The 16,035-nt window shown below is 34.0% G+C and overlaps 1 protein-coding gene across 1 annotated transcript; it reads left to right on the plus strand.

Annotated features, from left to right (window-relative positions):
• Nucleotides 1–12,683: 12,683 nt before the first annotated feature.
• LOC128548831 (trichohyalin-like) lies at nucleotides 12,684–14,198 on the plus strand. The gene has a single exon (XM_053524338.1). It carries the CDS (start codon nucleotides 12,684–12,686, stop codon nucleotides 14,196–14,198), a length of 1,515 nt encoding a protein of 504 aa, XP_053380313.1.
• Nucleotides 14,199–16,035: the final 1,837 nt, after the last annotated feature.

Raw genomic sequence — 16,035 nt, forward strand, 5'->3', positions numbered from 1 at the left:
ATCATGTCAGGCGTCTTCGGCGTGTTATTCCAATGAGGCAGCATTGTTGATTGTGCTCGCTGCTACAAGTAGTCATCGCAGTTTATATGACTGAAATTTCTTTTTTTGAAAACTGAACACAAACATAGTCAAGCGTTTAGGAAGAAATATTAATCTGTTCCTGTATATTTTTACAGTTAATAAAATACGGACAGGAGTCAGGATGTGTCCTGATTAAATCATGAACGCTAGTCAGCATACACGTTGGTTTTGGCAAAATTTTTATTTATTTTGTTGAGTTTAGCGTCCCGCCAACACATACATGTAGGTCATATGTCGACTTTCCAGTTTTGATGGTGGAGGAAGAGTTTTAGTCTGTTCCATGGCGATGTGATATTGTACTATTCTCTTTATTTGTTTTGTCGTTGTTAACTATTGTTTAACTTTTCCTTTGTTATTGCACTTTGTGTAAAGGTCAGGTATACACTGCATCAGCGTTTTGTTTCCGGGAGGTCGCAGGTTTGGATGAAAGCTACTTCCTAATGGACATCTTTCCTCTTTATTTAAATAAATCTAGCGTTTATTAAATGTTGTTTCACATTTATAATTTTGATATTTCATTTTTAAATTTAAATTGATTTTATTTAGGACAAGTGTAAAACGACGAAATCGCAACAAACTTTCCTGGCCCTCATCTGGGTACAATCAGAGTCAGCCGAGGCAAGTAAGTGATGTCGTCTGCTGTAGGAAATGACCACATACATTACCGTTTGACAGTCGTTAGATATTTGTATTTAGCAGTTACTTTAATGCTTTTACAGAATTTAAACAAAGGATATATTTATTCTTTTATCCTATAACATTGTTTTCTAGCCTGTATTCAGATATTTTGTTTTGTTTATGAGGTAATTTAAATTTTGTATGAGTAAACCTCCTGTCTTCTTAGAACATAGTAAAGATCTGAGAGGAATTCTATACTGATATAGCAAAAGCGGGAAAACACTTAGAAATTTAGAAAAACAGTTTTTTTATTTTTTATATTTAAGCAAGATTAATGGTTGACAAACTCTGTTTGTTATGGAAACTTTGGTTTTCAGGAATTTCTGGGTAAAATTCCCGCTCATCTTGCACGTGGTTTTCCGTAAAATCCAAAGAATGCCGAGTTTATAAACGGAGAATACAAAATTTACTCTAAAGCCTAAGATATCAAAAGACATGTGAGCTGTGAGATCGTGGTTTAGATCGCACAACGTGATATTTGATGCGCACTGCGCAAGGTTACGTGCGCACTGTGTAGGTTCCAGGATGCGCAAAGCTAACATGTTTTTGTTTTACCTTTGACTTTTCCATGTAATAGCGATGTCGCATTGTGCTGCTTTATATATATGTTATGTCTTTGTAGTTTATGGTTTTACATTGTTTTTTTTTATTGTGTTAATGTTAGTATTACGCAAAAGTAGGATTAATTTTCCTGAAGGCGGCGGTGTTGTAACATTCTTATTTTCTTAGGGGTATTTTTTCGCTTAATGAGTTAAACTTAATGAAATGTTATATATTTAAATATTTTACAGTTATTTATTTAATCTAAATTGATTTTATATAGGTACAGGTGCTAAAAGGCAAATTCAAACAAACATTTCGAGCCTTTGTCTGGACACAGTCGAATAACACCAGCCGATAAAGACTAATAATAGTAAACTGTAATGTCGATTGCTTTTGAACATACGACAAAAAATTCGTTCAAAATGTGTATTTAACCTGTTTTACGCCTGAATAATTGAGACAATAATATTTAGATTCTCATATCTAATGGCGCTAGTTTAATTACCGTTTTATATAGGCGATTACACGTGAGGCTTTTGTATAATTATGTCCCTTTCCTTGCCAGGTTATTTTGCTGAAATAATAAATATGAGAAAGTTGAAATATTGGAAACATTTTTTGAAGCCTTTAACAAAGATTATCTATTTGGTACTCGAATAATTGCCGTTCAGTAACCTAATCTTTAAATTTCTCCATTAAATTTCAGCCAGTACATCAATACCATGATCCGTTTCCGGCGGAACTAACAGGTTATCCTGAGAAACATAAGACGTGGGGCGCCCTCTAGTAGTCGTCCGCATTCCTGTGAAGCTTTAGATCTAACTCCACCTAAAAGAGTGAGACAAGCGTCACAGTCAAACCTCGAGGAAATTGACTGCAAACTCAAGCATTTAGCAAATTACAAAAAGCTACGAGTTCATTTTCGCTACATATGAAGTAAGTGAACATTTTTCTCGTCTGTGTATTGTCCTTAAATTTTGACCTGGCACTCAAGAAAAGTCTGTATATTTCCATAAGTATTGACCTGGCATTCGTGAATATTCCGTATATTTCTGTAAGTATTGACCTGACATTCGTGAATAAGTAAGTATTGACCTGACATTCGTGAATAAGTAAGTATTGACCTGACATTCGTGAATAAGTAAGTATTGACCTGACATTCGTGAATACAGCAGTATTGACATGGCATTCGCAAATATTCCATATATTTCCCTAAGTATTATCCTGGCATTCGTGTATACGTAAATATTGATCTGAGATTCGTGAATATTCCGTGTATTTTCGTAAGTATTGAGCTGGCATTCGTGATTATTCCGTATATTTCTGTATTGACCTGGCATTTGTGAATACATAAGTATTGAACTGGCATTCGTGAATATTCCGTATGTATACATAAGTGATCCGGCATTCGTACTTTTCAGTGATTTAAGGCCTCATATCTTTTATAGTCCTCACTTGTCGCTGACCGAAAGGTGGCCTCCAGCACTCCAGCGTCCATCCCGAGTACACTGCAAACAAGTCCCATAAAATAACAGCAGAATTAAGTTAAAAGTGTTTGACGTTCTACGAATTCAACATTTATAAAAAATAAATCAGAGATGGCATATATCTGCTGCCGTACTTTTAAAAATATAAAGTGACCGATTTGTGGCATTTTTACATTTCTACATTTTTGATTTCGGATTTCTCAGTGGTTATATATTGTTTCACGAATAAAATTTCTTCTTCGCTGTCATCACCAATCCGATAGGTAAGATAATCTTTTACGAAAATCACAGCGATAACCATGTTTATACTGGACCAATCTTCTAGTTCGGCCAGAATTTGCAAGCAATACAACATATCTTAACATAGCGTGGCAGAAATCAGCCTTTATTAAAAAATGTCTATGTTTGCAACTGAACCATTCTACTGACACTTCAAATCGCGCACAAAATTTACATGAGAACGAGGTCAGTGACGTAACACTCTTAGACAAGTTTAGCTTTTAAAATATCTAGAAAGTGGCTCGCTTAGCTCTTGTTCTAACAGGGCAGTTATGAAGCACAGTGATATACCAGTGAAAATTATAGGGTCTGTGATGCCTGGATAGGTCAGTGGTAGAACGTTTATTGTGGGTACACAGGTTATGTATTCAATGCCTGAACGTGATCATTTTACCAGAAATTCCCTTGCATTTTGCTTAGTATTAAATAGAAAACAAACTTCCTCTCTCTTGTACATTCGTGGCGATGGATATCATATAGCGTAATATAAGTTACAGCTATGGCGATGAGAAATTATGTCTTGCACATCTACAGGTTTTCAGTTTTAACCGACCATGCTTGTGTTGATTACTGAACCTCCAGTGTAGAGAGTTGCAAAAACCGAAAAAATTAACGAGAAGAGCCGGAAAGGAAGGAAGGAAAGAAAACGATAAATTAGACAAGAAGAACCGAAAAGGAACGAAGGGTACTGTATTCTGTATTGATAACGCCTTGAAATTTTGCCTTATTACTATTTCAGATCTTGTCTACATAGTTCTGAGGCGTATATTCATTCATTTTTTCCAGAAAAGGAGCAATCTGAATCTTTCTGCATAATTTCAACAACTACAATAAGGGACAGGCAATCGATGCATTTTCTACTTGCATAGATTGGTCCTTTGCGTGTCATTGAGCTTAAATACGGTATATTGGCCTGTCGTAGGTAGTGGCATTTAACGTACAAAAGTTCAGATTTTGCATTTTTCTGAAGTAATAAATCAAAATTTTATTCCAAGTTGCTTCAATTTTGATGTGTATTATTCACATCTCAGCCTATTAACCTGGTCCTGGATCAAGACCTGGTCTACTACGGCTTTAGAATTTGATTGTCCTTTAAAATGTAAAAGCAATTAATTTCTCTACAAAAAAATATTGCCATAGTAACCACAATTTCAGATGCTGAAAATTACCAGAATGTTGAACATTGTCACGCCCGTTATTTATTGACACCCCGTCTCATGAAGAAAAACATTCATGCAAACAAAGCAGTTGTTAGAAAAAGAACCTAATTAGTTTTCCTTTCAGTTTTGACCACTGTCTTATGCTGTCTTCAGTTCCTTTGGTTAATTCAGAGTTGTTCCCATTACTTTTTCGTTAGTAGACACCATCTCTATATTACGGTATGCTTTTTATTAGAACCTTCATTTTCACGAGAAATTTTACGATCATTTAATTTTCACGAGAAAATAATTATAAACCACTTCAGTTGCACATATTTTACTTAAAACTTTCCGTTTTGCAAATGGATGCTAAAAATGTGCTATGCATATTGAATCACCGAGAATTAAGCTTCCACGTGGCTTTTCAATGATTCAGATCGTAGATTTTAGGATATAGAAAAACGTGCATGAAACTCCCCTAATTCAGACATGTTTCCTATATTTGGTCCACGTACAATACCTTCTACTTGTACGCATTTGGACTATGTATGAAATAGGAAACGCAACATGCGTGATTGTTGTTTTAGATAATCAAAAGTACCCGAGTTAGGTGTTGCTTTTTTCCTTTCACATGATCATTGCAGTGCAGAGATCCTTGCACACAAAATAAGACTGCAAAATCGGACAAAATCTCCCATGATATTTTTCCAAATTTAATTGGATAATCGAGATAAAATACGGATGATAATGGCCTTAAAATTGTTCCTTTAAAGGTTTTTATTAAACAAAAAACATTATACTGACTTTGTCCTCATTTGACAGTTTTGTCCTATTTATCTCTTTTCATTTTAGATGAGAATTAAACTTAGGCCATGACCATGAGTTGTCATACAGGTTTTCGTTTGTATAACAATCGTCGCAAGGCGTCCGGTGCCGTGGGTGTTATGATTGTCTGTCTTACCGTCAAAGTTGCTGCTATAACAACTGCATTTTGATGCAGTTGATTTTCAAATACCGGTGTAGCGTGATTATCACACGGTCGTAACCAGGTCCACGGTTTATATATGTTTTTCAAATCTTGCCCACATGCTTATTTTTAATCATTTTTTGGTGAAAATTTGTATATATTTCATTCATAGATTTGTCTTTTAAATACTTGTATCCGATTATTTTGTCAGCCCAATGACAACTGAGTATGACCTTGTCAGTGTGCACAAATTTGCCAAATTTAACGACATTTTTGGCACTTACTAAAATAATAAAAAGTTGCATTTTCCATTGCTTTCTTTACATTACCAGATTACTTTAAAACTTGTACCAGATCCCAAATATCATTTCTCGTCCAGTTGTTTTTTACAACAAAGCAAATCAATGTCATACTTCTGATAAGAAAAACACGGATTCTGTCGAAAATTCGGTCAAAATGGCCGAAAATTCTAGCGATTTTGTGGGATTGGATTTTAAAACCTGTTCACAGTCTAACAGATATTTTTCTCAAAATTGTTGGGCGCTAGTAACTTGTAACATACATCAAGTTACTTTAATTGATTATTGCTGTAGTTATACCTAGGCATTTAAAGCGGTTTACACGTTTTGATTCAATTCCTAACATGGTCATCTTTTTTTCTTGATTTATCGTTTTTAAAATAGTTTAGAAACAAACACACATACTCTTATGTTCAAAATGCATGTATGATTACACTTCAGTGTTAAAGAAAGATTTTGTTTTACCCAAAATCTGGAGGTCAGTGTCTTTAGGAGAAGTAGTAAACTGACAATTGTTATAGAATAGTAGTGTTTCTCTAATTAGATAATATTTCATTTTCTGCTGAAAGCAGGCTGACGGAAAAATGAAAAAAAAAATGTATATAAAAATATTTAAATGACGATCCATGTAATAGGTTAATTTCTTACGATCAATATTTTTAAGCATTTTTGTATTACTTTTAGTTGAGAATCTTAAAGCCACTATTTCCCTCTTGTTCAGTTTTTCGTCTATTAATTTTTCTATGATTCAGTGCTGTTGATTAGATCACAGTCTCTCACAGGATACTGTGTGTGTATTGTATTATATACTTGAAATTGTTATGTACTAAAGTCTAATGTATTCCATTTTCATATATTTCTGAAAGCAGGCTAACAAGAAATTGCCGGTAGAAAAAAATGTGTACATGATTATGTTCTTTATGGTCTCAGACTGCTAATTTCTTATTTTTTTTTTAAATTTTGAGATGAGTATCTTAAGAGCATTATGGCTCCCTGATTCGGTATTTTTGACTAATTTTTCTATGATTTAATGCTGCTGATCAGATCTTGATATCTTTCACAGGAGATTATACATGTTATATATGATACAATGCTAAATGTGTTGGCTTGTCGACATACGCTATTTTTATTTGTATTGTATTTGTATTTACATTAATAATCATCTAAGGATAGAAATACCTTTGAACAATTTCTTTTCTTAAACTGCTTGATAGATCTTCAACAAATTTTATCTTTAGAATCATTATTAGATCCTCTGGGGACACTTGACCTTTTTATTGCCACTACAGCCAGAAATAGAAATGCTCTTAAATGACTTCTTTTCAACAACAGTTCAGGTGATCTTCTTCAAACTTGGTCTGTGACATTTTTATAAGGTTTTCTCCAAAATAGATTCATGTGGGAGTGCTTGGCCACATCGAATGGTCCCTAGAGCTAAGAATAGCAGAACTTTTAAATGACTTTACCTCCCATGAACCACCTGATAGATCTTCATCAAACTTTGTCTGTAGCATTTTTGAAAGTTCCTCTCCTAGTCATGTTCAGATCAGAGTTATTGTCTCATTTATTGACAGCTAGAGCTAAAAATAGAATACTACTGGATAGAGCTTTATCATGTACTACAGTATAAAATTGTATTTAAATTGAAGCTATTAATACACTTCAGTGAAATAAATTTTTAAACAGTTCAGATCTCATGAGCCTCTAGATTGATCTTTATCCAGTTTATTAATTACTATTATTATAAGGTATCCAATTTATTTTGTACCATTATTATAAGGTCATTATCTGTTCAAATGGAGTACATGGTCTATCTAAGTGGCCACCAGGGCTGAAAATAGAAATACATTTAAACAACTTCTTCTAATGAACTGCTTGATTTCCGTTCTTTTTGTTCAATGAAGGAACTTAGACCCATGTTGGTGTCACTAGAGTTGAAATGGAAATAATATACAACATCTTCTTTTCTTGTAGCACTTGATGGATACTCATCAAACTTTGTATGTAACATCCTTAAAAAATCTGTCCTCTGTCTCTGTTAAATTTCTTCAAATGCGAGAACTTGTTTCCTTTTGAGGGGAATTTGAGATAAAATGAAAATGAAAATATCTTGCCCCGTGAATTTCTTGGCGGATCATAATTAAACTAGGTTTGTAGTATGACTTGTGGCATTTTTTTTTCAACATTCGTCATTTAAACAATGTTGACTTTATTCTTGTTACGAGTTGTGTTTACATTGTTTTACACCTGTGATCATGATAATCAATATTTAACTTTACTTAATTTCTTGTTAAAAACACATTGTGCCAATTTAATTACTTCTATGTTTCATAATGTATTTGTGTGCATTTTTAGTTATGTCGTTTGATATACACGCAGTGTCAAAAACTTTTATATGTTAGTAATGAATTCATTTTTAAGTACCTTTAGTATATTTTTTACAGGAAGGAAGAGTCTACGTCAATTAATTCACACTCCTTTGCAATATTGGCAACATTTGCATTTACAATACAATCAATCATCAAGATGGCGTATCTTTTACATGTATGATATAATGTTCTTAAATGATCATGAAGGCAAGAACTTTTTTCTAGATTGTTATTTTGCAGAGCCAGTACCAATTCTTTATACATTTTGTATGAAAGTGCAATAAATAGAGCAACAATACTTGTGGCATTTTTTTTCCAGTCAGCGATACTTTCAATGCTCCATCAGTTTGTTGGTTTGTCGATTCGTCTGCTGGAAGACAGGTTTCCGATCAGTAACTAGAGAGTGCTTTCGCCGTTGCAAGGTCAGATTCTGATCGATAACGAGAGAATGATTGGGCCGTTGGAAGACTAGTTTCGGGTCAATTAAATAGGAAATGCTTGCACCTATGCATGCAGTCAGTAGGTAGATGACCCCTATTGCTTTTGGGGTGACATGGCCAAAGGGCAATCAAGATAACACTGACTTCGAGACTTTAAACGGTTCCCATAAAGGAAGTACAGTATTCTTTAGACAACAGTCGTCAATCTACTACCATATGGAGATGGAAATAACCTGACAGTGTGTCAATGGAGCTTTTATAATAGCTTACATTAATTTGATATAACTGCGGCTTGAATAATGTTTATGTCATAGAGTGAAATTAAATGATCTGCCAATAATACTCCGTTGTTTTTACTTGTTTGTTGTCAGACTTATGACACGTATGGCGTTCCATAGTTCCAAAACTTTCTTTTTCAGTCCAAGGGAAATAAATCAACAATCTTCCAATATGAATCCTATAAATGAACCTATATAAAACGTATGCATGTGATCACTAACAACCAATCACTGCACTGGTCACTTTTTAAGTCAAATTTCAAGATGTCTGTTGCATTTTAAGCCGCTCATATATTTTGTGCATTTTTGTATTTCAACTGGAACTTATACATTTTCAGGTAAATACTTTGACTTATATATTCTTTTATCATCGGTACATAATTGTATGATCGCTATTTGTAAACACATTATATTTTACCTGTAATGCAATAATGCTAAGCATGACTGATTTATCAGGTGGTCAACAGGTCCCAGAAAAGTCACAAATTAGCTATATAGCTAAATCTAGCTATATATAGCTAGAAATAGCTATAAAACCAATAACAATTGTTTAACATATGTGTATATTAAATGTAAAATAATTGTTATCCCATTCAAATGGTTTATGAGACAGAAGACAATCACAAAGAATGGAGATCTATGCAGTTTCAGTTTCAATACATGTTGCGAATTTCTGCGATTAGTCATTTATAAATTTGTCTTATACTACAATGATTATCACAAGTGAAAAATTCAGTGATGATTTATCGCAAAATACTGCCACAGTTATTGAAAATGTGGCTACAAAGATCTTGGATTTGTGTTATTGTCTTTCATCTTATAAACCTTTTGGATGTAATTATGACCATTTTGCATCTTGTTTTCACATACTTTGCATTATTGGTATTGGTTTTATAGCTACTTCTAGCTATATATAGCTAGATTTAGCTATATAGCTAATTTGTGACTTTTCTGGGACCTGGTCAATGTTTGTTTACATTTTTGACAGCTGTCATCTGTCATATCGCGTTGTAATTTTGACATTTGAAGAATTTGTTAAATAGATAATATAATTGAATTATTTTTATTTCCAGGATACTGATACCGATACCGATACACAAGTATCTCTGTTTATCATCTTTATTATCGTGATCTTGATATAAGAAAGAAACATTAAATCAATTATTACAGTCTGCAAACTTTTTTTTGGTTGTCCCATATTTAAAGGAACCCATCCCATAGATACCATGAGTATATCATAGCCGTGGCAGTACACCAAGGAAATATATATATATCTAAAACGATGAACTCAAAAGTTAATAAATAAATAAATAAATAAAGTGGGGCTACCAAAATGGCGCCCAACATTTTTTCAAGCAGACTTTTATATAGTGCAATGTGAGTGAACTACTTTGGAATTTTATAATTCCGGATGCTGTTATAAAATGTGACGTTATGCTTGGATTCGATTTGGAAACAGGAACGGAATCTGAAACCCAGCTACGAAAAGGATCGAATTATGGACGGGGCCCGCTACGTTGGATACATCTCTACACGGATATAGACGTCAATACGGAGAATTTCTTCAGGATACAGGAACATTTGAGGAATTTTTGAGGTTTTGTGTTTAGGACGTTAAAATAACGCGGTGTGTTTAAATTTGTGTAATGTGAGGAATTTTGTGATTGTATTGGAGAACTGTAAGTTGCATTTTATATTGATATTCTTTTGCTAAGAGAGTAATAATTGTTTTTGTACCATTTAATGGTATTAGTATGAGTGTATAATTACATTTTGTAAGGTTATTTTAGTTGGATAGACAATTTGTTCAGTAAATAATAGCCTAGATTTGTTTTTCATAGTAACCGGAAGTGACCCTCACAAACTAATTTAGCATGTTTTCCCACTGTCCTATATAATCTTATTTCATATTAGTGACTTAACTGGTGTCCTATAGTATTTATATACTAAATAGACCATTTTTCGAGGAATTTTGGTTTATTGATACAAGTCCACACTTAGTCTCTGTAAATTACAGTTTTCCGATATCTGTGAAAGACCCTGCTTTAAAATCCAATATTCGGTAGAATTGTAAAGATATCGATAAAACTACAATACTGATAACAGCCGGCGTGATAGCTTAGTGTGCTAAAGCACTGCTCTGAAGATAAATTGTCAAGACTCGTCAATAGTGAGTTCGAATCCAGCTCGGAGCAAAAAAGAAATTTTTTCAAACGAAATGAAATTTTTGTTTTGATCTCAGTTGAATATTTTTTTGCGTTTTTTATAGTAGTGTGAAGAATTGCAATATTGTTTTATTGCAATATTTATCTATTGTAATAACGTATAAAGGAATATTGCGTAAAACAAGCTGTATAGATAGTGTAAAAGTTTGTAATTAATAATATTACAAAATTTACCTACCTAAACTTTATTCGCGCGAATAGTAAATAACGGGCGCGCTCTTTCGCTCTCACACACATACAAATATACACAGTCACAAACATTGATACACGTTACACTTCAACATATTAACATGAAAAGTAAAATACAAACTTGAATAGAAGTATTATTAGCAAAGCACGGAATACAAGGAGGGACATAAGTGAAAGTGCGTATTTATGAAATAAAATACGGAATACAAAGAGGGACTTCAGTTGAATTGCGAATAGTAAATGAAATTTTATTCATGATGTAAAGATGAATGAAATACTTAGTCTCTTGTGAAAAGTACAGTTTATGTAAGAGGTATATTGTGAAATACACTTTGTCGATATTAGTGAAAAATAAAATCAGCTGAAGGCTACTTAATACTGAGATTGGATAGAACGACGCAAATAGAATAATAGAGACAAAGACTCTAGCTTATTGTTAAATGTATAGTTAAAGCAAACACTGCGATAATTAAGTCATGTACATGTGAAATAGAAAACTGTGATATAGATCCGATGAAAGTGAAATAGACACTGTGAGAGACGAAAGTGATTTGACTGAACCTTAGATAAACTTATTCAAAACACTATACATGAAAGTGAAATAGACACTATATATGAAAGTGAAGTAAATAAATCTAAGATAAACAAGAAGTGACAAAACATACGAAATCATGGCGGAATATATGTCAGAAAGAGAACTGAGAAAAATTGAAAGAAATAGGAGAAAGGAGGAAGATAGATTGAAAAGACAAAATGCAAGAACACTAGAACAGGAAGAAAAACGTAAACGTGAGCAAAGTGAACATGATAAAAAGGAGAGAGAACAACTTGAACTGCAAAAGCAGAGAGAAAGGTTAATACATGAACGGCGTAAACTTAAAGAGAAAAGCAAGCTGTTATATGAAATGGAGAAAGGAATGAAAGAAAGAGGAAGGGTAGATAAGGAGATAAGACAGAAGTCTAAAGATATTAAGAAAGATTTTGAAAGTGATTCAAATGAAACAGAGGAAGAGTTTAAAGAATTAGAACAAGTTGCTAGTGATCATAATAGTAGTATAGAAAGAAAAGAAAGAAGTGATAAAAGGAGAAAGTATACAACTTCAAGTAATGAGAGCCTAAGACTGAAAGAAAGTGAAATTACACAAAGCAGGAGAGCTGTACGTCAAGATAGTTCAGATAGTGAATATTCAGATTTAGATAAATCAACGGAATTACAGGCAAATGCTAGACAGACATTTAGTGGAGAAAGAATGAAGGAAAGGAAAGGTTCAGATCTGAATATGAAAGATGAAGTGAGCTTCAGGAATGAAAACCCACTATCAAGTGATAGTCTAGAAGATAAAGAAAGTGAAAGAGAATTAGAGTCAGAACAATCTGAAAGTGATGCCTCGGAAGATGCATACACAACAGTTGATCAAATATATGATACAGGTTATATTGAAAATCCGAGACATAATAGTACAGAGATAGAGACTGAAGGAAAAAAGATGTGAATTTTGAGAATGAAATGAAATGGCTTTATGAAAAATGGCAGCAATATCAATATGAAAATGCTGAATTGAAATCTAGTATAAATAAACTTAGAAATACAGAGACAGAGAAAGAAAATGTAAAACGGGATAGAAACAAACATTTAAAGTATACAGCTGCAGAAGATATGTTGAAAGAGAAAATAAAACAGTTAAAGATTAGAGAAAAGGGGGTAAATGATGCAATCCAAGAAAATAAAAAAGCTTAAACAAAAGCAAGCTGAAGAACTAGACAAATTAAAGCATAGGCAGACAGAAGCCAAAAGAGAAAGTGAGAAGCAAAAGATAGAGAAAGATAAACTGAAGAAATTGAAGGACGAGGAACTGTTACTAAAGCAACGAATTAAGGAGAAAGAAGCTCGATTACTAAATGAGAACAGAACTAATGCTGAAATAATTGAGAACAAAAGCGATATTAGAAAGGCAAACAAAAGTGAGAAAACTGAAAGTACGAAAGCAAAGTTACACAAGCCCAATATCCCATCATTAACTGAAACTACATTCGAAGAATGGAAAATAGAGGTTGAAATTATTCTTAAGTCGGGACTATATGAGGAAAATATTCTCCGACAAGCTATTAGGAATTCTTTATGTGGACACACCAGAAAGATATTGTTGACCATGAGTCCTGATGCAACCATACAGCAAATTATAAACAAGTTAGAAGGTATATATGGAAACATTAGATCGGGTGAATCAGTTTTATCTGAATTTTACATGTCGAAACAAGGAAAGGATGAAAATGTGTCAGAATGGGGCTTGCGATTAGAAAATATATTACAGAGAGCAATAGAAAAAGGTCATATAAAAGAAGAACAAAGAGAAGATATGTTAAAAGCAAGATTCTGGAGGCATTTGTACAGTGAGGACCTGAAAAACGCTACAAGACTAAGCTTTGAAACACCAAAGTCTTTTGAAGAGTTGCGAAGAAAAGTACGTATAGAAGAAAACGAGATGTCGATGACGAGAATACAAGAAGTAGAAATAGATGATAAAATATCAATAAATCAGCATAAAAGTGAAGACGACACTGATATTGTCAAGAAAACAGTTTTAGAAAGAATGAAAAGGCTAGAAGAAGAACTTCTTCGAGTTCAAGAAAAGTCTAGAGAAGAGAAAGAAAGTACAAGTGGTGACATACATAGACGTCATGATATAGAGCAAGAAAGGAGTAGATGGGATAGAAGAGATAGATATAGAGATAGATATGATAGATATGATAGAGGTAATTACAGAAATAGATACAGAGATTATGAATATGGGGACAGAATAAATTACAAAAGAGATAATCGAGAAAGATATGACACAGATAGACCAAACAGAGATTACCGTAGACGATCTGATGATATAGATTGGAGAAAAGAGGACGATAGGTACCCAAGATACAGAAGAGATGATATTGAAAGAGGATATAGGGGAGACAGAAGAACTAATGATAGATACGGATATGACAGAGAAAGAAATTACGATGTGAACAGCTGTAGAGATCAAAATGAGAAGTACAGAGAGTCAGACAGCAGAAGAGATAATAAAGAGTTTGACAGGAATTATAGAGAAGGTTCCAGCGCAGAACAGCGAAAACAAGATACGGACAAAGGAGAAACAGCAAAACAAGAACACAAACAAGTACAATCAAATTCCAAGACGGAGGCAGCAGGTAGAACAAACACACCAAATAAGCCTTTAAACCGGTAGGAGTCTCTGTCGAGGGGCAGATTAGAGACAGCAATAATAAAAGTCCCAAAACACAGAATTTGTTCGATAGAATCGTCGGTAGCAATAATACCAGCGACGTTATTTTGGAAGGAAAAATATCCAAATGTCTTATTGATACTGGATCCATGGTTACAACTGTAAATCTAGATTTCTACAATTCATTAGATCCTAAACCAGCATTACATCCCTTAACAGAATTCAATTTGAAAATCAGTGCTGCAAATGGTCAGAGTGTTCCATATCTTGGATATATCGAAGCTAGAGTGTCTGTGCCATTTCTGAAGGACAATTCTTTTGATCTTCCAATTCTAGTGGTGCCAAATACCAGTAATAATTCTAACATTCCGGTGATTATTGGTACGAATTTTATTCGGCTCTGCCGTCTTGAAACATCTAATGAGGTGATACCAGAAGAATGGGATATAGCATTTAATAGTTTGGTAAATGATTCGGTAGGAATTGTCAAGTCTACACAAAGGATCAATTTAAAACCGTTTGAGACTAGAACTGTAACCGGTTTCGTCAGAAAATCTTCATCTATTGAAAGTGCTGTGACAGAACCCTGTGATGATCAGCATTGTTCTAGCAGAGTGAACGTCTGTCCAAGAGTTGTAACTCTCAACAAACCTGGAAATAGTGCAAGAGTTCCTGTCAGAATATTTAATCTTTCTGCTAAAGCTATACGCTACCACCAAAGTCAAATCTTTGCCAATTACAGGAAGTTAAAGTTTTAAGATCAACACCAATGTTCGATGCAGAAAATCAAGACAAAACTGCTACGGTAAACCGGCAAAACATCGATGACACTAACCGAGAGGAAGAAGATATAACAAAGAGATTTAGTATTTCGCTAGACAACAGCATGCTAACGGAAGAGCAGAAGGCAGAAGTCAAGAACATGTTCAACAAGTGGGAACATATATTCTCTACAGGACCAACTGATTTAGGAGAAACAGATCTTTTAGAACATGAAATACACCTGACTGATTACACACCATTCAAACAACCATATAGAAATATAGCTCCAGGATTAATGCAGGAAATCAAAGAACACATACATGAAATGCTAGAATGTGGTGCGATAAGACAATCCAACAGCCCGTTCTCATCTAACGTCGTTATTGTCAGGAAAAAGGACGGTCAGATTAGATTTTGTATAGATTTTAGAACCATCAACAATCGAACGGTCAAAGATGCCTATGCCATTCCAAGAATCGAAAACACTCTACATCTTTTATCCGGATCAAAGTATTTTTCGAAATTAGATTTAAAAGCAGGTTATTGGCAGGTACCAGTAAAAGAGGAACATCGCAAATTTACAGCATTTCAAGTGGGACCACTTGGTTTTTACGAGTGCAACAGAATGCCGTTTGGATTAACAAATGCACCTGCGACGTTCCAAAGGTTGATGGAAAGATGCATGGGAGACTTAAATCTACGAGATTGTCTCATATATCTCGATGATATAGTTATCTTTTCGTCGACATTTCAAGAACATCTTCAACGTCTCGAAGCCGTATTCGCCAAACTAAGTGAACACCATCTGAAACTAAAGCCGTCGAAATGCGAGTTTTTCAAGTCAAAAATAACATACCTAGGACATGTCGTATCTGAGGAAGGCATACAGGCAGATCCTGATAAGATTGACGCTGTTAAGTCCTGGCCGATCCCAAAGTCTACTAAAGACGTTCGTCAATTTCTTGGATTCACTGGTTACTACAGACGTTTTATCAAGGGCTATGCATCAATAGTAAGACCATTAAATGACTTGTTAATTGGACATTCAACAAAGAAAGGCCAGAAAACGTCAAAAAGA

This window comes from Mercenaria mercenaria, chromosome 15 (assembly GCF_021730395.1).
Source record: "Mercenaria mercenaria strain notata chromosome 15, MADL_Memer_1, whole genome shotgun sequence".
In the NCBI taxonomy this organism is placed as follows: Eukaryota; Metazoa; Mollusca; class Bivalvia; order Venerida; family Veneridae; genus Mercenaria; species Mercenaria mercenaria.